General features: G+C 37.5%; 1 protein-coding gene across 11 annotated transcripts in view; it reads left to right on the forward strand.

The window, feature by feature from the left end:
* SYT1 (synaptotagmin 1) overlaps positions 1-26,571 on the forward strand; it is a 354,401-nt gene that overhangs the window by 209,140 nt on the left and 118,690 nt on the right. For all 11 annotated transcript variants that reach the window (XM_085537503.1, XM_085537506.1, XM_085537549.1 and 8 more), the window contains one exon: positions 25,020-25,211. In XM_085537503.1, the coding sequence (XP_085393629.1) occupies positions 25,040-25,211 (172 nt within the window). In that variant the 5' untranslated portion in view covers positions 25,020-25,039. The remainder of the gene's footprint in view (positions 1-25,019; positions 25,212-26,571) is intronic.

Raw genomic sequence — 26,571 nt, forward strand, 5'->3', positions numbered from 1 at the left:
TTGTAAGGGGTTGATCAGTAAATCACTTCTCTCAGCTAAATGGAGAAAGCTGCAACAGTACTTGTTGGATGAAATACCTTTTCTATGAAAGAACTTCTTTCTAGAATAGTGTTAGGCTGCTCTGGTTTTAGGGGCTTGATTTTGGAAGAAGAGGTAGTCTTGTAATTTATTTAGAAATTTATACTGCGGTGGACCTCCCACACATTGTCTGTTCAGGATTGTTCCAGGACTATCAACTCAGTATGCATCATGTTGTGCAGCTCTGGAAATACCAAACATGAGTCAGTACTTATGGTGTTAATCTGGACAACTCCAGCCAAGCACAGAAAAACTTTTGAAAAACATTGAAATTCAGCTAGTATAAAAAGCCATGTCAGACTGAACCACTTAGACCAGGCTTTCATAGGAAGATGCAGGTGGGTAAAGAACAAGGCAAACCAACAAAATAAATAATTTCACACAATAAATGATTCTTTTGCTCTGCTTCTGCGTAGAAGAATGGCCTGCACTGTTTAAAATGCTTACTTTCATCTGGTAATTCAAGTCTGGCTCACAAATTTAAGGAAGTTGTATTAGCTGGGTAGCTTCCTCCGTGTTAAGGGCATACAGATAGGTCTTCATATATAAACATAAAGTAACATTAATTTGCACATAATATGAGATGTTCGTGGTATTCAGACATGGCACTAAATTCGCAACAGATTTTTCAGACATTGAAAATCTCAAATGGGGGAATAACTGTCAATTAAAAAATAAATAACCTTCATCTATCTTAATGACATTTTGAATTTGAAAAAAATGTGTGGGAGGATTTTTTCTGTTATAAAAAGACTCGGGATGCTTGTTTGATCTAATCATCTCTTCTCTCATCCTCATGTGTGGAGGTTTTATTGTCATTGCATTGTGCAGGGAATAAAGTATACGCAGGTGATTGTCTGTCTTTATCTAGACATGTATTGGTATCTGAGCACACTTGGTATTCTCCTTCTTGCCTTGAAATTTCATTCCTTCCAGATTTCCTTTTAAGATATCAAACACAGGTTTCTATGCTGAAAAAAAAAAAAAAAAAAGAAAAAGAAAAAAAAAATAGTTCTAGAATGATCACTCCTGTGAATCTTTCTAAATTCTTCATTTCCCTTCAGAAATGAATCTCTTCATTTGTTCTTTATGCATTGTGAGCTGCCTGGCAAAGCCATTTTATTAAGCTTTCAGCTTTTCTGTCATTGAATTTAAGAACAGCAGCTCAGGCCTTCTGCCAAGTCAGTGTTTTGGGACTGAAATTGTCACTGTTTTTCTTTGTTGTTAAAAATAATACAATGTTCAAAGTTGAAGCCAAAGTCCTTTCTTGTAGACTAAATAATTATCTTGACATAATTTGTGGTTTATACATCTGGCATTTCTACGTTTCTGCATGAGAACAGAACAAGATGGGTTGCAGTCCTGAAGAGTTTCAGTTATATTTTCTTGGTTTATTTCAGCAATAATTTCTCATCATCTTTAAACAAGTATTCCTTTTAGAAACACAGTTTCCATATTGAACACAGTTTCCATATTGTGAACCTCCTAGTCTGGTTCCATATGTAGGATGGCAAGAAGTGTTGTGTTTCCACTGCTGGATGTTTTTTGTGTTTTTTTTTAATGGCTGGACACAAAATCTTTTACCCTTGATGAAATGGTATCTTGGGTTTCTGTGTACTCTGGAGCTTTTTTATCCTCCTGTTTCTCCAGTTCAGATTATTATCTGGAGGACTGACTTTGAAAAAAAGCAGTATCACACCCTTGAGTTCTACCTTGCTGGCCATTTGTTAATGTCTCAATTAAACGTTAAATTCATATTTACCTCCAAGTTATGAAGATGTTTTGCTACTCTGCAAGTCATTACAGCAAACTGAGAAATCAGAAATGCTGAAGGTTGAAGAAGAGGAAATGCACTTGCTAGGAAACTGCATCAGGCAGCATTTCAGTTTGTCTCCATTTTACTGTGCTGCTGAATTTCCTTATTGTTTTTATGTCTTTATCTTTCAGTGTAACATTTGTGTTTTTATATTGGCACTAAGAGAGCTATGGATGGGAACATATTTGCAATGTTTTGAGGTAAAGATGCTGAAATGGGAAATTTGGGAATAAGCTTTTCCATACTACTCTATGGAAATCTCATGCAGTCACAGTTTTCCCATGCTTCACTTACCTACATACAAAACCAAGATAATGTTTTCCTACTGCCTACCATACTATTTCTCTACTCCACTGCAACAAAAGAACATTCAGAACTGCTAGGTAATGGAGCTCCATACACCTAGAGGGCTGCAGGAGGATTAATCCCGCTGCATCAGAAAAGGGAGAAATTGTTGCTTGTTTAAAACGAGCTAATTTCAGTTGTTATTCACACCAGTGTGAAAAATTCTAACTTGTAGAAAGCCAGTAATATCATCCACCCATTTTCCCTTCCCTGTGTTTTCCAAGCACACTTCCCCTTCCCACAAACTATGAGCATCATACTGATTTCAGGAATAGCACCTGTAGATTAAAAGCACTCTGATAAAATATATGCACTGGTTTAAAAGGACTGATGAAGAAACAGGGATTTCCAGACTGCAAAGAAGCTGCAGATCTGCCAGAGTGCATTGGACACACCCTGGGGTGCAGAAACCCACGGGCGCATCTTTGATGTCTTGCATGTCCCCAGGGCCAGTTCTCATTGCTGGCTGAGGGAGCAGGGAGTGGAAGTATTTCAAACTTTGTAGGAAAGGACTTTGAAGTTTGTCAAATTCATCTCAGTGTGGAAGGGGAAAAAATCTGCTTGAATTATTTTTACATGAGAAGAGAATTGCTTCCTGCTCAGCACTAGGCAATTTCAGATTGTGGTTCTCAAATGTGCACAAACACACTTTTATGGTGCTTAACTGCAGGGTTTGGGTTGGCACCACTTCAGAGGAATATTTGAACATTCCCATTGGATATTTGAATAATGAAGGATTATGATTTTGTCCATGGTATATATACGTGCATGTAGTTTTACAACATATGTCTTATAAAGAAAACTGAAAAATATGCTTTTAAAAAACTCCTAGGTGTAAAAAAAAAAAAAAAAAAAAAAAAAAAAGAAAAGAAAAGAAAAAAGAAAAAAAGAAAAGAAAAAAAAAAAAAAGTAAGTCAGTAAGTCAAGCCAATCAGTTTACATCCAGTTTTGACATCTAATGTGCTTCCCTCTTCATTAAGAGAAGTCATGGGGAGGCAGACAGAGCAGGAGGGTAAGAGGAGGGTAGAGCTGTGTCAGCTGCCTTTCCTCTCATCTCTTTGAACAGTTTTGCTGTCCTTGTAGCCTCCGTGCCAAGCCCCTGTAACCCTGAGCAGTACCTACAGCTGAAGGATTGCTGGCTGGGCAAAAACGTTTGTTCTGTTCCTTACACTGCGATCAGAAGATATGTGCCTACTGGCGAATCTGTTCCTTATAGTCTAATTATATTGTCCAGTGAAACAACTAAAATATGGCAAGGGTAATTAACAAACGAAAACAAAATCTTTTTTTTTTTCTTTATTTATTTATATTTTTTTTTATGTTCCTCAGCCTGCTGGGAGCATCCACACAGCCACGGGCTGCAGCTGACCCACTTCTTGATAAATCCGTACAGCAGAAATGACACTGAGGCAGCTAATGCCATCTACTGACTAAAGTAACACTGCCACCAGGATAGCCTGCCTCAAACAACACTACAGGGCTGGCAGCATTAGCGATAATCAGAACATTATGTACACCTCTCTGATTACATATAAGTTGAGACTTAAAACCTGATTCTTCAGTAATTATTATCTGTCTTAAGCTCATTCTGTAGCAATACTGCTAAGAAGCTAAAATAGTCCATTGCTGGAAAAGCCTTTCAATAGCCTTCTTTTCAAAATTTAGAAGTACCTTCTCTCTCACGGCCTTCAGTGTGATTTGTGTCTTCGCAGAATCTCTGAAAATGTGTGATGCTATGAGTACATGCTGTAACCCATTTAAAAAGGAAAACAGGCATTTGCCCCTTCTCATCTCCATTCATTGTTTTAATGGGTTATACTCAAGTCTTATAAAGCTGTTTTCACATTGAAGGTGATACTGTGCTTTTGATTTTTGGTACCTCCATCTACACTGAAGACATTATCAGTGTTATGTGTGTCTCTGATTTGTGATACCTGCAAATAAGTCTTTAATTTTCAATACCTTTTTCTGTGTCTATCTTATCAAATATATTGCTTCAGTGCAATATGCAGAGGAAATCTGCATTTGAATTAAGAGTCACATTTCCTGCTAAAAATCATTGACTGAGCAAGTTAGATTACATGTATCAGCAGCCTCCAGGTTAATAGCAGAGAACATTCTCTCTAATAATGAATAATCACCTCTACACAGTAAAGTAAATCAGTGTGCTTAGCTATTCCATAAGTTCTCTACTATCACTACTACTCCTGTAGTCCTTCAGTTTTTATCCCTTGATACATACTCCATTCATGATTTCCTTTCGCTTCATATCATAGGCATTTTTAGATTAGCATTTTCCCAGAAGGTTTGTCTCCTCTCCTTCAGCATTACTACTGAATTGCCTGTGCCAGGAGGAGGAATGGGGGTGGGTGGATAGCAATTTGTCCTTGGGTAGCATCACCTGTGAAGAGGAGATGGAAACCTGCATCTAAATTCATCTGAATTCATTGTTCTTCCTATATTTGGTAACCCCAGTGTCAGGGACAGAGCTGTCCTCAGAAGGCAGAAATGCCATTCTGAAATATCAGTTAAGGTCAGAGAGGTACACAGCTCTAGTCCTTTTAGATTCTCATCAAGTTTAAATTTTACTATTGAGCTCTGTGAAATACAGAGCTGAGGGATTTACAGACTTACAAGTTTTTGAATCCATGGCCGTTACTATTTAATTAGTTATTTCTCTTAACAGAGGTTGTCTTTTGCTTTTGCTTTTTCTAGTGTTTGATCACTACACTCTACACTCTTCTCAACTGAAGTCCTTTAATAAATATTACATGACAACAGAAGATGGTGGGGAAAAAAATTGCTCTAGTGGGGTGCACCAAATATTCAAATATTGCATTAGGTTCCACAGCTAAGACATTGCTTCATCCAAGTCTTCACTGCTTTTGTATACATAATCTGAACTTTTGTGTGCCTCTTCTTGCTCCTCCAAAGGGAAACAGGAACAATGGATAAAAATTTAACAATCTAGAGCAGACATGGCTGAAAAGGCACTGCTTGGGAATCTGGATGCTATCAGCCCTTGTATGCAGTTCATCAGATGTATCCACCCTCACGTACAAACATAAATGGGCTTTTTTTATTTTTGTAATAAAGCTTGTCTTCAGAAAGAAAGCTGTGTTTTGGTCACAAAAAATACTTAGCTTCAGGTAATGGAATTATTCTTCTGCTTTTAAAGGTTATTTTCTACTCTGTCTCTTCAGTGCCTTACAAGTACTTCACAAAGCCAAGCTCCTGAGGTGCCTGGGAAGGGGTTCAGTAAGAAGAGCCTAAAATAACACTTAAATGTAGGTGCATAATGAAGAGAAGATAAAGATGATCGCAGGTAGCAGCTGCACAAGGCAAAACTACATTTCACAGTAATTGTAGTGGCCTACTTGTGTCATTATAGGTTCAGGGCCTCTCTGCTTCTGCGTTTCTGTTTCTTTCCCAGGGTTGTCTCTTGGCAATGACAGCAGATGCTCTCAGGACTAGTATGATGTGCCCAGATTAAGAAGAAAATGCTGAAAAATAGCAGAAAGTCTACTAGAATTAACAAGGGACTGAGTAAGTTGAATTTTACAAAAAGAACAAGCACTAATAAAAAGACTAAGAACATTATTGAAAAATACTGATAATATAAATATTAGCAGGGGAAAAAGACTTATGAAGCTAAGAGAATGAACTCATTGGTCATGAGTAAACTTAGAACAGGAGTTAAAAATTTCCAACTGTCAGAGCAATAAAATTCAGTAAGAGTAGGAAGAGAAACAAGCAGAAGTGAATTTAAGAGGAATTTTGATAGATTGCTGAAAAGGACTGTATGATACCCTCGGCTGCAGCCAGTTGAGTACTGGAATCCACATTTAATTGCTGTATCTCCCAACTAAGGTTCAGTTAGGACTACAGTCTTCAGACATAGAGGAGCTTGAGAACATTTTTCTGGAATGCTGTTTTTCCACACAGGTGCATCATCTTTTACAAAGGTTCTCCCAGGAAGCATTTTTTGTAAAAGTCTTTCTGCAAGAGCACACAATTAACCATGTTCATGTCCTGCTATTTTCACAGAGTTTAGGTTTTTTGTAGTTTTCCTTATGGATAAGTAGGGGGTGTTCTGTTCTATCAGTTGGAATTGTTTCAGAACATAGACAAAAATGTGCAGATATTTTTCTAGAAATCAAAATAGCGGAGCTGCTCCAAAAGTAATACTTCCTTTTTATTATGTTGGCCCACAACCTAAGAGGCAGATGGTGGTGGTATGGCAGTAGAGGTTGAACTCTTCCCGCCAATATTCGGTTATATTTTGTTATCCTGTAACAGATGGCAGCAGAGGGGCAGTATGAGAAAATGGTGTCTGACATGGAAATATATTTCTTCCATGCACAAAAAATGGCATTTATCAACACTGAACATTTACAGAGGCCAAGCAGTATATGTGAGCACAGTGAGAGGTTGGTGGTGCATTTAATTTCTTGATCATTGCTGATGAAAATGCACAGCTAATGGTGGTGACTGTATTGACAAACAATATTACTGTGCTGTTTGTATCTGTTGTAATTTCCATGGAAATAAGTAAGCGGCATTACTTCCATTGCAATCTTCATTTGCCCATCAATATATCCTATCTATCTGATAAAATTAGGCTCAGTTATTTTACCTTGGGAGCAGTAAACTAAGCTTTCACAACTCTATGAAACATTTATTCTTGATATGAACAGTTTTCAGAAGCTTTATTCTTTTCTCTTCACTTGCTTTTTGGTATAATTGGGATGAATGTTGCTTAAGCTTATCCACATGTTACAGTGACATGTCATGTTCCAGCAAATGAGTACTTTCAGTTGTAGATTGTACCTGTAACAATCTCCAATCCATAACGCCAGTGCATGACCCTGTTTTGTCTGTGATTGTCACCGGGTTGCCCTTAATTATTTTTATATATTCAAAGAGTTCCCATATATAGAACTCTAAAATGCTGCATCATATTTTGCTACTGTGTTTTCCCTTGCATTTAAATTTCTTAAAATGCCTGGGAATTTTGTCACGGTGCCTTCATACATATGCATGATATGCCACTGCAGAAGACAGAACTCTTTATTTTTAGAACTTATGAAAAATGCATCCAAACTTCAAAGTTGAATTAGAAATCAAGATTTCTGATTAGATATTTTGGGATTCAAATCATATGAGACCACTAGATTGTAGACAATATAAAGGGTGCTATTAATGTGTCTTTAGAGAATGGGGAAAAAAAAAAACAAAAAACAAACAAAAAAAAACAAACAAAAAACACAACAAAAACCTTTTATAAATCTCAAGCATTTGGAAGATGGGAGATACATAACTGCAGCTTGTGATAGTTTTAATATGATTGCATATTGTTTCTTTCCAACTACATCTCCAAGGATTTGAAGTGTCCAAGAATGATCTGTTTTATATATCAGAATTCACTGAAACACAAACAGAAACAAAACATGGTGTAGCCTAATGATTTCTGTATTATGTGATGGCATAGAAAAAATTCAAGATTGGACTCTTTTCTTAATTCATTTGTAATAAATATTACATAGCAATCTATTGGACATATTTATTCATACCAAGCAAAAATGCACTAACAGTTGATGTAAAGCTGAAAATGTTTTAACTTTCAACTGCCAGAGGTAGACAAGTTTAAACTCCTATAAGTGACTGATTGAAACTAGGAATTTGAAATGTAAATCAAACAGCACAGCACATTGCTACTCTGTGCTTATTAGATTTAACAACATTTTGTATTACAAATATTTCACTTGACTTCTCAAAAAAATTTCTACAGATCCTGTTGTGACACTTGTTTTGCTTCTATGTTTATTGAACTAAAGTAATGTGTTACCTACATGGTAGCAATGTCAAACAAAAAAGTTACAGAAAATTTTGAAACATGATCAACTTGGGATGAACCAATAGAAATGTCAGAAATGTATTCTCAGAAGTAGAATTTGCAAACAAACTTGTCATCTTCTTCTTTGTACCTTCCAGTCCTACATTTTATTTGCCTGTTTTCATGGATAAAATCTGAAGTTGTTAAATTTGTGAAGCTTGTAATGTCTTTGAACTATGTCCAATGCCTCCAGCCTGTGGAATTCATAAGCTTCACCATTTGAAAGTGATTCACCAGTTTGCCCTTCCAATGAATTTACAGTATGCCAGAGAAAGCCCCTCTTCTGTGCTTAGGAACTGCACGCACAAAAACACCCTGCTGTGCAGTTTACAAGCTGTGCAATAGAACAAAGATGTCAACATGGAATCTGATTCCTTTTCTTTTTATTTTTTAACAAAGAAAGTTTTCTTGGGTAAAAACTGCCCTGCTTTATGTGCAGCTCATTAACAGATTAATGATTGCCTGTCCAGAGCTATGCTCATTTGCAGAACCTGCATATTAGCTATAATATTTAGTTAGTTCTTGCTCACAGAACTCAAAGTTCCTCCCAAAACAGGAGGGTGACTGCTGCATACATGAAAAATCGCATTTTTAGCTGCTTATGATTTATTCTTTCCAAACAGAAAAGCATTTAAATCTTATCTACTCTAAACAGTAGACATTCACTACATTCTGCAGTATGAGATATGCTCACAAAATATTGTCTTTGTGCATTCAAAGAGGGATTTCTGATTATTATTGTTTAATTTGAAGAGATTCTTTTTGAACTTTGAAAAGAAGGGCTCTTCCTTTTTTTACCTGCTCTATATCCCCGCCCTACTCAATAAAAATAAAGTAAAAATCAAAACAAACAAACATACAAAAAAATCCACACCAGACAATAAGAATAGAAATTTTTAAAAGAAGTGATCATCATAGAATCATAGAATTGCTCAGGTTGGAAAAGATCTTCAAGATCATCGAGTCCAACCACAACCCAACCATACTACCCTAACTCTAGCAGCCCTCCACTAAATCATGTCCCTTAGCACCACATGCAAACGGTTTTTGAACACATCCAGGGATGGTGACCCAACCACCTCCCTGGGGAGCCTATTCCAGTGCTTAACAACCATTTCTGTAAATGTTTTTTTCCTGATATACAACCTACACTTACTCTGGCTCAACTTGAGGCCATTTCCCCTCCGCCTGTCACCTGTCAACAGTGAGAAGAGACCAACCCCACTCTTGCTGCAGTCACCTTTCAGGTATTTGAAGAGGGCAGTAAGGTCTCCTTTCAGCCTCCTTTTCCCCAGATTAAACAGCCCCAGTTCCTTCAGTTGTTCCTTGTAGGGCATATTCTCCAAGCCCTTCACAAGAACATAGGAAAAAAAGCCCTATGATTCCTTTGAATGTAGCAGGTGCTAGGTGGTGGCAACTTAAATGACTTTAAATCAATGTCTACTGTATGCGAGAAGCAGTTACTCCAACAGTAGAAGTGAATTGGGTTGTTTAACTTGTTGGCTCCTTGAGCATTATAGCCATTTTAGTATAATTAAATGAAGATGAGTTGGATGACTATTAGTTTCCCGTATTTACAGATTTTAACCATGATTCATACTTTGTGTGTAAAGTATGCAGCAGAAATGTAGTAGATCTTGAAATGTAGCTAAGTGCTGTTCCGTGTTTATGAGTATACAGAAATATAGATATTTACTATACTAGATTAAACCTGCATTCCATCAAGTTTAATGTAGGTGAGTACCCATCCAATATAGTATATAGTGTCTGTCAGTATTTAGTATCAGCTGCTTCAAATAGATGTGCAAGATCTCCTAAAGCAGCCTGTTGTGGAGTAATTTGTTATACAGGAAATCACTCCATACCATTTACTCAGTATGTGATACGTGCACAAAGGAGCAAGGCTTTGTAGCTTTCCAAGGATGGCAAACATTGTTCCAGGAGAAAGGTTTCAGTGTTTGAGAAAAGACTATTTAGGTCACATCACAATTCACTTCCCAAAGGATAAATATAAATGTCTCTCTTTTTACACAAAATACATTATTTTAATCTCTTATGCATCTCAGGACGGTGTTCTTAGCTGTGTATGCCTAGAACATATTAAATAAATAATAAACTTGTTAAAGCTTAAGCCCTAAAGAGTGTACAAAGATTTCTGTTAAGAAAAGTTAAGAATTTTTCATGATAGTTGCCCAAGACACAGTTTCCTACTGGTTTCCATTGCAAGTGCCAGTGGTGGGATAACAATATAGCCAATTAAATTTTGTACAGCATCATTAGGCTACAACGTGCAGTGCAATGAACAGGTTTGCTAAAAAGCCCCTTATTTTCTAGGCTATTATAATGAATTTTCTTACACAAATCTTTTAACAGTCCCTTGTTCTAATGTTCTGAATTAAAATTTCCATCACTCCTAAGCAGTTGTAACTTACAAAAATAAGTCTGAGAAGAATCAGTTATTATTCATTCTAGCAATGGTAAATGAATAGATCTACTTGCATCTGTTGAAGCGCTGAGCAGCTGAAGCTATATTTTGCAAACTGAAGCATGTCCTTAGCCCATTAGATGCAGAGCACCAAAATCAATAAATATGTTCTATCGGATATTTATTTTGAGCCACATCTATCATTCTCTATTGGTTTGGGTTGGTTTTTCTTTTTTTCTTTTTCTTAAATCTAAAATGACATTGTGCATCAAGGACTTCTGCAACTGTGCTGAGCAATTCCTGCACGCATAGGTAGAGCTCACACTGAAGAAGCTGTATGTTTGCTGGTGAAGTCCTGCTTCCTTCTGAAATTGGGTAATGTAGGCTGACAAAAGCTGCTTTTGTTGAGATCACTGCATACCTTACAAGTTCTGCTGATGTTTCTGCCCAACAGAGATCTGCTGGCATAGCTCTGGCTTAAGCTAGGTAGGCAAAAAAGAATAAAGGATAGAGGGGAAGGAAGGGATCGTGTATGAGAAAGAGGAGAGGTAGAAGTCTGTGAAGCTGTAGGAGGAGATTTGGAGATTGTTCAAAAGCATGAATGGTTTCTGTGTCTAAATCTTCCTTTCTGCTTTTGAAAGTCTCCCTCATTAATATTACACAGAAACGAAGGTAAAATGGAGGGGAAGAATAGAGAACAAGAGAGAATATGCTTGGAGAAGGGATCTAAAGAGAGAGGCTGAAAAGAGTTATGAAACTCTGAGAAATGTAATCCTTGGGATAGCAGAGCAGCACCAGATGAGGGAACAAGGAGTAAAGAAAGACAGCCACGAGTGTGAGAGAGGACATGCGACACACAGCTGACAGCACCAAGTAGGTAGAAGCAGAAAGTTGGCCTTGAAAAAATGCAAGTAGTCGAAGTTAAAAGAAACACTCTTTAGTGCAGATAGTGCTGGGAAATCTAGTGACAATAAGGAGGGTGTCTGACTAACCTCTCTGCACACAGATGCAGAACACAAAGCAGACCATCCCCTGTACCTCCTTCCCTTGTCAGAAAGAAGTAAATAGACAAATACATACCCTAACTCTCATATTTCTAACTGCTGCTTTAAATGCAAGGGAATAGTCTCTTCTCTTAAGCAGAATACAGACATCTGAGACTGCAGTATCTATTATTTCACTGCTGTCTCACAAGGCAAAGAAAGTACTGTTTTCTTCCCACATGGGCTAGATATGATAGACATATGAGATTCAGCTACTCTGTAAATCCATGTGTTTGATTCAAGTATTTCAAAAGACACAAGAAAACTTGTAGTGATTATATAAGTAGAGATTCTTGGTATGTTGGATGAAAAAGCAGAAATATAAAGGCTTTTGAAAGACTGAGATTATAATTTCAGTGTTCCTGCAACACAAAATCTCAGCTCTGATTTGATCTGTGACCACAGGACTGGGTGCTGTAGGGCAGAGCTCACCAGCTGTGGTCCCATACTCTTCAGGTCCCTGTTTTGAGTCTGCTCCAGACTGTCAGGAGGAAAAGTTGCTGTGTCGAGCTATTTCCATGTTGCAGGCAACATTGTTTTGGGGTGTTTTTTTCATTATTTTTTTTTTAACGTTGTGCCATCTCAGCTTGATTTGTGAAGTTGCACTGAGGGGCTCCATCACCATCTCCCCAAGTTTTGTTCCTTAAATTGTCCCCTGCTAAATATGAACTCCTGGGAGTGGAGCGTAAACAAATAACAAGTGAAGAGCTTCCCCAGCTTTAGTGAAGATTCTGCAACACAAGGAAATGGCTGAATGAGAGAGGTAAAAAGTAATTGCTGAATCCAGATTAGGCAAAAAAGCATCTTTATACCACGCAGTTCTGACTAGGGTTTCACTGTGCAGGCAGACAAAGGCATCCCAGTGCTTCTGCCAGCACTCTCCATCTTTCCTTTTGCTGCTTACTAACACCCTCTGATTTGTTCCTGTTAGCAGTGCCCACCCTCAGCCAGTGCCTGGCTGATGTGTGCAGTCCTTTGCTCTTCAGCATTTCTTTTGCAACAGCCGGCAGCGTGTCAGAGATGTCACTCTCCCTTTGTATAGACAGCCAGCTGACACTAAATTTTCTTCTCTCCCAATGGTATATTTTGGCAGTAGGTTTCCTTTGCAGCTGTGAAGGCAATTTGTATTTGGAGAGTATTGCTTTAGAAAGAGAAGGTATTTAACAAAGCTAACAATTATTGTTTTCAAATGACTGGAAAGGTGATGAAAATTCCAGGCATTGCTTTTGCTTGTGGATTAAAAACAAATACCACTGTTTGCCATAAATGCTGCTTCTCTGTTTCCTGTGGTGATAACTGGTAGCAGCTGAAACACAGATGCTACCTTAGCCCAGGTTTCAGTAAGAAGGGACTTCCACTGGAGACTGACTCCATGTTTCGAAACTTGAAGGAGTCAGGCTGTACAGGGGAAGGACAAGGGAGCTGTGAGTATTGCTAACTTCCAAGGAGATGCCTTGGCCTGTGGTCTTTAGGTACTCTGGGAACTTAAAACTGTTGGTTTTGTAGTGAGCAGATGGCAAGAAAAAAGTGCTGTTCTATTGTGTGTTAAAAGAACTGACAATACACTTTAGCATATAAAGTCTATTTTCCTTAGTTTAAACAATTTTAAATTACTCTCTTTATGGTCTTTTGACTGCAAAAATATGAGCAGAAAGAAGTTCTAAAATATATTGTTTAAAGATTCGCTCTCTTTTTCTAGCAATTTGTATTAAACAAATAAGAAATACAGGGTTATAATTAAAGGACTGGTAGATGCTGGTTTAGAATGACCTTGAAGTGGTATTCTTTTCATCTTTCATTTTCCTTTGCTAATGTACATTCCAGCAGGGCTAATTCCTCTTTTTTCCTCCAAGGGCTTTGTCAAAGTGAAGGCAAAACTTTAACTTTCGTCTCTTCATATTTATAATAATCTTTTTCTTGTCACGTTCTTAACATTATATTGCATCCACTTTCATTCCATTGTGAATGTCCCTTGTGCTCTAAGTCCAATTTTCTGCTTTTACCTCACAGTGCTTAAACTATCCATTCTATTCTGCTCTGTTTTCAGAGAACCAGCTCTTAGCAACTAGATAACGGCCTGATACTGAAGGTTTCTTCTTTTCACACAGTATAATACATTTTTTCTCTTCCAAAGAGATTTTTGGAGCTCAGCTACCTGTGCTACAGAACAAAGCATCCATGTGCTTTCTCTTTAATATCTCTTCACAGAATTCTGAAACGCTAACTTATTTATTACTCTGCTAAAGAGAAAGCAAACAATTTCATCAATCATGTTGAATCCTTTTGTGCTCCCTTTTTGTAGTGTAGGTATAATCTCTGGAAAGCTCTTGGCTGCAAATTTGATAAAGAAAGCCAAGGATTTCTTTAATAATTAGTGCTGCATTCATTCTGCAGGACTAAGCTCTTGCAAGTCAGTTCTGGCATTATCATTGGATTCCAGTCCTGTGTTTACTTGCTTTCATGAAGACAAAATGTCCATACAACTGTGCAGAAATGTGTGTGCTGGAAGAGTCTTAAAGATTTTGCTGGCCTCCCTGAATACTGCTTCTGTTCTGGCTCAGTATCCTCATCCTTTCCAGAGCAATGCACTGTGATTTACAGATTGCAAAGGGCAGAAAGATAGCTACCAGAGGCTGGATATGAAATGAAAATTATCACTTCTCTGTCTCAGCAGCTTCCTCCTCTTGAGCACATAGAGCAGCAGGGAGCATGAGCATGGAGTTATCTTGCCCATCATCCAAGCTCACCAGTCAGACAAGGCCAGCGCACAGCCACACAGGATTTGTGCCTTGTGTACTGAAGCTCCCCCAGTTGACACAATATTCAGCTAAAAGTTTGATAAAGAGGCATAGTAATACACCAGCTATGGTGACCTAGAAAAGTGGGAGCTGACTATGTAAGTATCTTTGTTCTGTGCTCTGTGGCAACAGATTGTTTTCTTGCCTATGTATGCTTAGGGTTTTCTTTTTTTTACTTTTCATTTTTAAATGTACTGTGTTTATAAGTTGAGGTTCAGATCAACATGTGGTTATAGTGTGATACCATTGTAGACCTTCAGAATAAACAAAGAAGAGGAGAAAAAAGAAAAATGAATAAGCAAAGAATATATATATATCATAATCACATTGAAGTGTTCAGTTTAACAGTGTGAATGTCATCAGCATCATCAAAGAAATTAAGATTTGAAACAGATTTTTTTAATTATGTAAATAAGATGCCAATACAGAGTAGAACTCAGTTTCTACCACATTTTACTCTCGTAAAACTGCTGGTTTTCTGCATAAATGCTAACTGTAGAGCACTTAGTGTACATACAGACCTTCTTCTGATGTCCCATTTGGACATTCAGCTCAATCAGCTACATCTGCAGGAAAACTTAGAGTATGTGACAGTGTGTATGAGGGTGTTTGACTGTGAGACTTTTAACCTGATATATTGTATTGAAAAATAACCACGCTGCAGCCAGGAGCCTAAGTTTAATTATTTCTGGAAAGCAGAAGTAAAATTTACTCAAGTTTGCATCCACAGACTAGAAAAAATGAGTTATCCTACTTGCAGGCTTTTAACAGCATTTTCCCACCAACAAGCACTGAGTCAGTGGCTTAAAACAAGAACTGTACCAGGCAGAAGGAAGAAGCACATAACAAAATTGGGAAAGCCAACAGTAGCAATAAATCAGCCATGCCTATTAAGTAGGATTTCTATCTCCCCGGGTTGTTTTGGCAATAGCACTAACCTTAGTTGCCCTCCTGCAGCAGTAAGTGGCTAATGAGGCAGAGTGCTCTATCAATCACTGCCTCAGTCAGAATGCTACTGCACACTGTTGTCCAAATTTAGGGTAGATCCATCCCTCGGTCTAAAAGGGCACGATGCTCTGGGACTTCACCTGCCAGCATAGATGAGGCACACAGAAGGACAGTTTTCAGAATTCATCCCCAGCATCTCAGTTGGCCTCTGTCCAACTGAGAGCTTGGAGGATACAGACAGATGAAGAGTTTCTTTCAAAGATGTGCTGAGCTTCCAGACAGAAATGGGTGATATGACCCACAGCCAGAGACTATAGACTGCTTTAGACATATCATATATGCAAGGAAATCCAGGTTGAGGGACTCCAATGCTGTACATATAAACACTCCTACTCTCTACAACCTTGGACTGTGTCATAACTTTTGATCGAGCTTCCTGTATAATTTCCAAAATGTACATACCTCCAAATGGGAGCCACCACACTGAGCTAGGAGCTGCCTGATCAGCAAGATGTGCTAAAATGGGAGTAAGTCATAAATCCTGCTCCTTCTGCAAACTGTTTCTACCACCTTCTTCCAGGTGAGGTGAGTGTGCTCTCCTGGCAGGCACACAAAATCTTTTTTCAAAAGATAAAACAGAGATTATTCTTCCCTTTCAGAGCACAAACAGAGGCTGCAACACCATTCTGTGGAAGAGTCATTGATGGGAGAGCTCACTCATGAAGGAAGCTTCTGCCAAAGTCTATCCAAAGGGCCTTCTCTGATCTAGAGAGATGAGTCACAAATTTGCATGTGCAAAGAAACTCAAAGTTTCAAATGTATGACAATCCCTAGTTGTATTCAGACCTAAACTGTAATGGGATTCTAAAAACCCAAGTATTCTTTTCTTTTCTTTTCTTTTCTTTTCTTTTCTTTTCTTTTCTTTTCTTTTCTTTTCTTTTCTTTTCTTTTCTTTTCTTTTCTTTTCTTTTCTTTTCTTTTCTTTTCTTTTCTTTTCTTTTCTTTTCTTTTCTTTTCTTTTCTTTTCTTTTCTTTTCTTTTCTTTTCTTTTCTTTTCTTTTCTTTTCTTTTCTTTTCTTTTCTTTTCTTTTTTTTTTTTCATTTACTTTTGTTATTCCCTTACATTTATTATGAAATTGTTTTCTTTAGTATTGTTCATATGTGAGTTAGATACAAAATTCTTGTGAATGGGACCCTTGCTAAATTGTTCACCTAGAGAAATAACTGCAGAAATAACTGGAAACTGTTGTACAAAAACAGAACAGTGTTTACACTAAGATTTTATAAACTGCCTCAATTTAGGCTTAGAAATATTAAAAATCTTTCCAGGTATTTAGAAGGACAACTTTTAAAGAGACAGCTTTCCAAAACACTATAGGGGATGCATAATTTTTAATCTCAAATTAGGATCTTTTATTTTCCTTTTCAGTAGAAAAATGTTACAAGTTAGGAATTAATTGTCTTGTAATTGATTGATAATTTCCCCTCCTGCTGTGTGCGGAAAGCTATTGGATGATGACATATCATTCTCAACAGCAGGAAAAAGTATCCGTCATTATGGGACAATTAGTTCCAATTTCAACTATTTCTCTTTCTGTGAGCTGATAGGACTGCCTTCAGAGAGTAAGAATAATAATTAACCATAAATATCAGGATGTTTTTTAATTTTATTTTTAACTTTAAAAACAAACCTAATTGCAGATGCTTCCTGCGCCCCATGGTCTCCTTTCCTGGATTGATGATGTTTGTGAAATAGTAATTTCCATGTAGCTGCAGTTACCAGAACCTATCACAGACAGTTGGCTTTCATTGATGGTTTTACCAGGTTGGTCCTGATTTCAGTGCTGCTCTGATGTGGCTGAAGAAAGCCCAAACCGTCTTTTTATCGGTGTCTGTTTCTGAAAAGTCTGTATTTTCCTCACAAAACTGCTATCTGTTTAGTCATGACAACAGTCACCTCACAACAAGCACTGAAGCCTACCATTTGCTCATACATGAGAGATGTACACCCATGACAGATATACAAAGACAGGTGTATCTGTACATGCATGGGTATTTTACATGAACCTGATTGATCCTGAGATTTTTAAGAGAAGAATGCATGTGTCTGAAAAATCTCAATCCTTTACCACACAGTATTTGCAAAGCTTGATGTACATAATTCAGTCACATGTAAGTGTTTTTCCCATTAGTACACTTAGGTGACACATCTTGGAGCCTTACTGCCAAATACCAATTGTTTACATTTTTCTAAATGCCAGCTTTGTAATTTTATCCTGAGGTCTGAAAAGCTTGCTGAGCTCCTTTCTTCTCCCACCTAACATCAGTAATGCAGCCCAAACTTTATGTGCCTGGCTGTAAAATATAATCCCATGCTTTCATGTATAACTGTAATCCATAGTAGGTTCTCACAGATGTAATCAACTGGCCTTTGAAATTAAGTTAGTAATTGTATTCATGATGCACAGGAGGAATAAAATCTTGCTCGTGTACTCTCAGCTTTTTATACTGGCGATATAACAGGGAAAAAAGCACTCAAATTTGAACTTGGAATGTGTTACTTATTAAATTCAGCATACATGACTGTATATACATGGAAAGCAGATCTTTTTCAGAAGGAAGGTGCTATTTTTTTATAGTAACTTGTCAAAGTAGAATCACACTCAAAGTTGCCAATTATTTCACAACCTAAACCCAAGATTTAACTAATCTGTGAAGTGGCAGTGAACTGCAAATCTCAGGTTCCTCTATTTTGCTCTTTGCTGCAGGTTCTTTCCTGCACGTTCCTAATTAATTTCACTTATCCCATTATAACTGACTGCAGAAATTGGGGTGTATACAGATCCTCAACACAAGGAAAAGTCAAAGATATCAAACCAGGAATATTAATAGCATCCCTCTCCATGTTATTTTACAATTTCTGTTGTTTTATTCCTTATGAATATTCCACATCACAGCAAATCTCTTTGACACTCCCCAAGCTATAGGCTTTATTAGAGACACTGATCGGACAGTAGCCAAATATGTGAATATAAATTGATTTTATGCAGTGTACACAACAAGGACTTTATTGATATAAAGGGCATCATTATTTGCAGGATTACTTTAAAACGGTTTTAGAACGAGAAGAATTCTCCCTGGACTATATTAGAATTTCATGTGTAAATGCAATTGAACACTAATTTTTATATAAATTCTTTTGTTTTACACTGCTGTATGAGGGAAGTCTGGAAGTGAATACCAGGGGAGTAGAAATGCAGATTACAGCTTCGGGTAACAAGATGCAAGTGGGAAAGATGACAGAATGATCATGTGGGAGGAAATTGCTGCAGTTTCTCTCTCATTCCTATTCATAACTCTAGCTGGTATCAAGGACCTCAGTCATTCTGAAGCAGCATTTGCAGCAGTAGAGGAAGGCAGAGGGGTTAAATTATACATATTCTGATGCTTTGACAGCTTTGGTAACCTCACTGCTTCTTAAACATTACCACGGTGTCAACATCCAGAGAGACAGGCCTGTCTCCAGCCCCATTACCTCTAAAAATAAGAAGAAATGCATGACTAAGAAATATCGTGTACTTAGGGGAAAATTACAGTTTTAAAATGCAGCCAGGGAAACAGGCATTTTATACAGTGAACGTGTGCATGGGGCTTTGCCACTCTTGACTTGCCACACTGCTCCTTGCTCTCAGTTTTTATGTTTCTTTGTGAGCTGCTGTGGTTTCTCTGGCTCCGGCATTAAGGAAAGCAACTTTGCATCACAGTTGAAAAATTATGGCTTTTAGCTGTAAAATAATTAGCACTGGCCTCACTATTATCACTTAAATTAACAGCAATCTTATCAACAGTTTAATGTTAAAAATTAAAATATCATTCTGTGTTGCTTGGTACTGCAAAACACACATGAATGCATTGTGTGGCTGTTAGAAGTTCTACAGGTGAAATTCGTATCTACACACGGAAAACTTCGGGACAGTGTCAAAAGTGCTTCAAATAAATAAATGAATAGATGTCTAAGCAGAAGAGCAAAATTCTTCTAAGCCTACTTAAAGTAACTTAAGTTACTTTCAGCTGTTACTCTGAAATATTTGTTGCTGTTCTGGAGAGTGATACTGGCCATGGAATGCAGGAGAGATTTAGGTGATTTGTCTTGCTTTTTTCAGTCAGGACAACAAAGTTGTTGATGTGATATTAGCAGTGAGCATTAGAAAACAGTTTTACAGAGCTAACGCATAACTGGAATCTAGAAAGTTTGGTCTGATGTTTTACATATGGCAACAGAAGAAATGTTCTCCTCTACTGAAAGAGTGGCAGAGAGGCAATTTGGGGTATAGAGAAGCAGTATTTGTGTATCCAGTGCAGCATGGGTGGGACACCTGAATTATCCCACCCAAATTCTTCATCAAACCTTTTATTCCCATGACACATTGTGCCTGAGCACTACTAAATACAGATTGCATTGTAAGCCTCTGTGGTAGTGGTGAGAAGACTGTTTTGATATGTCATCTTTAGCATGACCTTCCATTCTTCTGAAAATGTAGTTACAGACCCATCTTTAGAAAAAGGCAAGAAAGTCTCTTTTCTGAGCTTGTCTTTTAAAATAAATGTCTATTACTGAAGCTAGAAAGATAGCATATTTCATTAATAAGAAAATGAATGAGTACAAAATGTATTATTAACATCCCAGAATACTTCAATCTAGGAAGACATCGTTTATAGTAGATATCTTTAGACATTCTAGTAATGTTCCCACCTTCTTAATTATGAATTAATTTCATTAAAACAACCTGATGGAGTAGGGTAAATTCTCACTGTGGTGTCAAATCTTTCCCTGGTACTTACCCTGGCCATAGCACCATTGAAAGCCAATCATTTCTTTCTCTCAGTGCATGGCAAGCAGAAAACAACAGAGTAACGTGAGTGATGTTTCTGTGTGATTCTTTTTTTCTCAGATAACGTGATCACATTCCAAGTTTTATGTAACTAGTGGGATGCTGAACAGATAAAGCTGTGCAGGAAATACCATTTAGCAGTCCAGATGCCAGTTTACAGCTTTGCATGCTCACTGAGGTACACTGACTGTAGCTGTTACAGCTACAGCAATATGCATTGAATAAATGGTGACAGTTACCTCTGAGAACTTACAGTTACTCACTACATCTGTATGATTTAAATTTTTAGTTTGTCAGAACATCTGAGAAGCAGCAAAATAAAAGGACAGTCTCCAGTAAATACCTCATGATACCTCCTCTGGTCAGGGTGGGATGTCTGACCTATTCACCATCTCATTGCATCCTGTTTGTATTCAGCAAGTAAGGGAAGAAATCAAAGTTGTATTGACAGAAATACACCACACAGAAAATTTCAGATCATGGGATTAAGTATTCACTCGTTCAGTATCTCCTGTGGTGTATGTGCTATCAATTAACCACATAGGACCCATACAAACTCACTTTGCTGTCATTTGAGCCTTCCTTTCTCCCCACTTATTTTGGCAGAATATCACAGAATCATAGAATATCGCAGGTTGGAAGGTACCCACAAGGATACCTCAAGCCCAACACAGGTCCACTCAACATTTAAACCCTATTTCTGGTGGCATTGTTCAAATACTTCTTGAACTTCAGTGGGTTTGGTGCTGTGACTACTGCCCTGGGAGCCTGCTCAAGGTGGTACTCTGTTCTGCTTTTGCTCCATATCCTGAAGAATTTCATAGGATTCACTGTGAACATTCCATATCTCTCTCATCAATGCTGTCACATTATTCAGATTATTTTTCAAGAACCATGTAAATCAAGTATCAGTTTCCCATGGGATTAGACCATCCAGGTGGATCACGTCCCACTTCAGATAGGCCTGAATGTTTGCTTCTGGAACATGTGTTTTTTTCTGAGGTTACTCCATGCTCTGTAATCAGCCACATCTGAAGTGTGACTCTCTTCTTTACTTCTCTCTCAAGTGGTGTCTTCCAACAAGTTCCATACCAGAATTCGCAGGCAGTCAGCCAGTACTTTGTATATATTCCTTTCTGTGAATCTCCAGGGTGCATTTGTAAATTATTCAGATGCTTCTTTTTCAGAGGAAATGATGTAGAAATTCTGTCAGTTTTGGAGCTGATAGTCATTTTTGTCAGGATATTCTTGCATAGGGAACAGTAGGGTTCTAAATCCCCAACTTCCTCAAGGCTTCAAATCACCGTGTCTACATTTTCAGTCAACACTTGCCTGTTTCTCTATAGAAATGACAGGCATTATTTCCATGCATTCTATGTGTTTTTCAGGGGTTTGGTTGTTTGTTCGTTTGCTTCACAAGGATTTTATGGCACTATTCAGGATGGGGACTGTATGCCAAAGAGTTAGTATGCTCAGGGACTATGCTTTGTTTTGTGTTTTATAGAACCTTGTAAATGAAATAGGTATCTTGTTTATGACCATAAATGTGCTCTTACTTATGACTGCATGTTACACACGCAACATGTATTGTTTCATGACTGGCAGTATCATCACAGTACTGAACACCGCACTAGACGCATAATTGAATTCTGTGACTTTCCATTTTTTAACCTATAAGAAATTTTTGCTTGCAACTGCCATTTCATAAATGGCAGATAATCTGCCCTTCTTTTGTAGATCTTTACCTTTAGCAATGCACTGCAGCACTAAAGTAACCTCTTTTTTTTTCTTGAAAAAGGCCAATTTAAATCTAATTATCCAGTACTTTGCAATCTCTAATAATACAACAGTGTTTATACCATTATAGTGGGAAGCTGCAGCATTACAATAATGGAAGCTATCAGATGTTATCTCCGCGAGGGAGTGGGCATGTGCTCTTCAGAAAATTCTTTCGTGCAGACAGCTTTTACTGAGAGGAGATGCTTCTTCAGCTTCTTCACACCTATTTAAAATATCAGGCAGTGTCATTGTCGTGTAAAGGTCAAAGGCTCTGTAGCAAGTCTCAAAGCATTTGTGCATGCCTCATTAGATGTAGTAACCTCCATCTGCACTAGGGCTCTACTGAGGATTGTTCCTGGAGATCAGAGAAGTACGGTTGTTTGGTATTTCTTCCTTTCTTTTTTTTTAATAAATGAAAGTGTAGCACTTCAAATTTATTCTCCTAATATATTTTCAAAATACAGCTCCAAAACTAGAAGCAAATAAATTACATTTGCCTTAATTTTTAATTAGCTGAAAGTCATCACTGCAAATTGTGTCTTCCGTTACAAAATAAAATAGTCGACTGCCAGGCCTGAAATAATTAACCAATATATTATAATTAAGCAATTTAATTTTGATTTAATTATGATATATCATACAACTTTTCTTCTGATGTAACTGACATTCACTGACAAAACGCTATAATATAAAACAGCATTAATGTTTACAGCTGATGGCTCTGCGTGTTTTTCTTCATAGTATTTGGCATTCATCAGAGCATATGGAAAAAGTCTCCTAGCCTGAAAGAGCTGGCACATAATTCTATACTTCACAAATTATGCTCTACATGTTTTTCCCAATCATTATTGCGAGAGGCAAGGAGGGAAATCTTTGCAGACATCAAGCTTGAGCCAAAGTTCATGGATATTAACTGGAATCTTTCCATCAGCTTTGGTCTGCTTTAGATAGCGAACTGCTCCCATGTTGTTACAGGCAAATAGATAAGACCGCATGTGCATGAAATATTTATGTATCTATCTCACATACACACACTTTGTCAACATCAACATGATTTTATATTAGGCTAGAGACTGTGAGGACAAAGGCATAAGCAACGGGCAGGCAGGGAATACTGCTTCATTCAGTGCCGCCTCAATAAAATTGCTGCAAAATACCCATCAAATTGCTACTTCAGAACACAGCCAAACATCTTTTTATTCAGATGGTGTGTTAAAGGATGACTTCTTTTCCAGAATACACTTATCTGCAGACCCCTGTGTAATGACTGGTGATTTCCAAAGGTTCATCTGCCTGCAGTTGAGCATGCATTGGATCTTCCTAACTGAGGGCTTCCACAAGCAAAGCTGAAGGACAAAATGCCAATCCTCATTTGTTGTAGAGATTTCAGCACTCTCAGTGTATCAGAAATGCTAAGTCACGGCTTGAAACATTGTCTGAGCACCTGGTGGGAAGGCAGGGCCACCACAGAGGAGTTCAGGTGTATGCAATGCACCACAGTGACTGGAGAGAGTGGAGTCAGGATCTTTCATTTCTGAGAACCTTTAAGGGTTGGTCTTGGAGGCAAGGGTATCTTGCTGGAGATCCTTGCATACTTGAGGCCTTCCCAGGGTAAGCAGGTTCTTCCTTTTGCTTCAGTGTCTACAGGTGCTATATTTGGGCATATCCTCACTTGCTGCAACACAGGATTTTGCTACCCCACAATTACTGCTGTGCTTTCCATCACACTACAGTGTTACACTTAGCAGCATCTATGAAAGTGGTAACGTAAGGCAGGAAAGTTCACAATCTATCATGTTGCATATAGTCAGATAATCCTATGCCCCTTTAATTTTGATGTGTTACCTTTTTTGTATAATGTTTAATTTTTTCAGCAGAAGGTTCAAGGCCAAGTTTCTTTTGGGACTGAGAGCAATTGTACACTCAGAGCAATAATGAGTGTTTGTTATCTTTCAAACTCTTTCTCCCTCTGGTTTTCTGAAGAATAACAAAACATGATTAGTCAGATTAGTGCTATTTAGGAAGCAGCAGAAATTCAGAACAGTGTGTTCAAACCAATGTAAACATTTCAACCAGCCTTCTGATAGTACTGAAATTGCACTGTGTAATCACCTTCACCCTGCTGGCCCCAGATTCTTTGCCTTATACCATAAGCTCAAGAAGAGGCTTTGCAAAATGCCCATTAAATGAAAAATATGGCAATGTGTTATGCTTGTGACAGCCTTTCAGATTCTTCAATATGGCTGCGTTTAGATACCCCACAGATGTCATAGCTTCATGAATACTCCAATGAGATATGTGAATAATTTAACAGAATATTGTCAGTAGCAAATGTCACACATAATAACTGGAAGGAAAATTGCCTTCAATAAATAAAGATAAAAATGGATGCAAATCAATTCTTGTTTAATATACAACTTACTTAAGTATAAAACAATAGCTTATTACTTTGGCAGGGAAGTATGAAGTGTTTGTACTACATCCTTATCACTTCATTTGTTTGATATTGAAACTCTAGCTGTAATCTGCACTCCTGTCAGTCTCCTAGGTAAGTAATTCTGTAAATCATTGTGAAATCTGTACATAGGGAGTACTAATTACCCTTTGTGCCTTTTCTTTCAGAATTGAAGAGCAAAAGGTAAATCTGCTTGAGTTTTACAAGAATTCTGAGTTTTCAATTTCAGCAGTTCAGAATTCAATGTGATTGAAGAGGAACACTAAGCACTAAAATGATTCTGGCTGAAATTAACCCTGCAAGAGACTTTTCTCTCTGTTCTAATAAATATTGTATGAAGAACATGAAGCAGTGCATTGACACGGTCATGTTTACTCAGTAAGCATGAGTACCAAGTGATATCCTGCCTATTTAGTCTTTGATTGATATGAGGTCCTTTTTCATAACGTAAACATGTTTTCTGTTTGCTGTTGCTCTTGTTTTCATGATGTAAACATGTTCTTCATGTTTGTTGTTTGTTTTTTTTCTTTTGTTTCTCCGACAGCATTTTCCAGAGGGGTTACAATGGTGAGTGAAAGTCATCATGAGGCCCTGGCAGCCCCGCCAGCAACCACGGTAGCAGCAGCTCCTCCAAGCAATGTCACCGAGCCAGCCGCTCCCGGAGGAGGGGGAGGAAAAGAAGATGCATTTTCTAAATTAAAAGAGAAGTTCATGAATGAACTGAACAAAATTCCACGTGAGTAAAACTTGACTGATTAAAAGCTTCTGCTGGAAGTTTAGATTTAACAGAGACGTCCTGATGTTTATTTAGAGATTGTTCTCAATGTTTTCAAGCCAAGATAAAATAATCAGGAGATAAACTCAGTTTAGCGAGCTCCGAATTAATTGTAGTAGAAAATATTGAGACAAACTCATATGTGATTTGTGACTATTCTTGATATGTCAGATCATCGTTGCAACTTTTACTGATAAATTATTACTGAGTCATTAAAACTGGACAGGCCAGAGGTCTTCACAATGGTAATGGAGACAAGGAGCAAAGTATCTCCTAACAGTAATGCTTAGGATTTTGTGTTTCTTACAAATGGTGTAATATTACCTGAAAGCCAAATTTGATCCTACTTTAAAAAAAGGTACTGTGTACCTTTGGAGATTAGAAAATGTAGAAATGGATGGGGGAAAGTGGCTTTCTAACATGGAGATAGCTACAAGAAAATGTCATTCTTTTCCTTCTCTGTAATTCTTTGAGTTCTGTCATTGAACTTTGTTGGCATGAGTTCTTAAACCCATGCTGGATAATTTAAAAGTACCGATTCATATTTCCATCAAGTCAATAGGTTTCAAGTCATTAGTGTTCTTTCTGTCTTTGCTAGAAATTGTTGATTCAGAGTTGAGTCATTGGTTTGCATATATCTGTTAGCTTTCTGCTGTTTATGATAATTACTGTCTGCTAGAGCCTGTTTGGTATGTTTTAATACATGCCCCTGGTATCAAATATGCAACTAACTCAGCACTTTAAGTATCATTTTATATAAGTTAGAATAAATGGTGGTTAAACTCTGTGTCTGTGTTTCCATAGCAGGCACTACAGAGAAACTGAATCTCTAACAATTTTTACTTCAGAGTAATGTAAATGCAAAATATTTTCAATGAAATGTTTTAACATATAGTTTTCATTTCTAGAACATTATAATTTATGTAAAGAAATGCTACATGAATAATAAAGGCAGGAAGCAAATAGGAATATTAATCAATTAAATTTTTTTAATCTCTGAGATGGATCTTGGCAATCTGGCAGATGCAGTTTTTGCAGAAGTGATAGCAAACAGCTTTGCTCTGTCGCTCGAAATTCTCACTTGCAGGAGTAGATGTGTTACAGTGGTAAGAAGTCCATATGTCATTAGTTTGGTAATCTGCACAGTCCAGTGCAGCCCATACTGAAATGAAATTGCTCGATGATATCATGGGAAAAACAAAACTGCTAGAATTAAAGGAGGAAAAATAAAAAAAAAGAAAAGAAAAGAAAAAAAGAAAAGAAAAAAAAAGATGAGACACTGAGAGAGAAATTGTCAGCATTTTAGACATATTCTTTTAAT

The sequence above is a fragment of the Coturnix japonica genome, chromosome 1 (assembly GCF_054131305.1).
Source record: "Coturnix japonica strain WE chromosome 1, WE-NBRP24, whole genome shotgun sequence".
Classification (NCBI taxonomy): domain Eukaryota; kingdom Metazoa; phylum Chordata; class Aves; order Galliformes; family Phasianidae; genus Coturnix; species Coturnix japonica.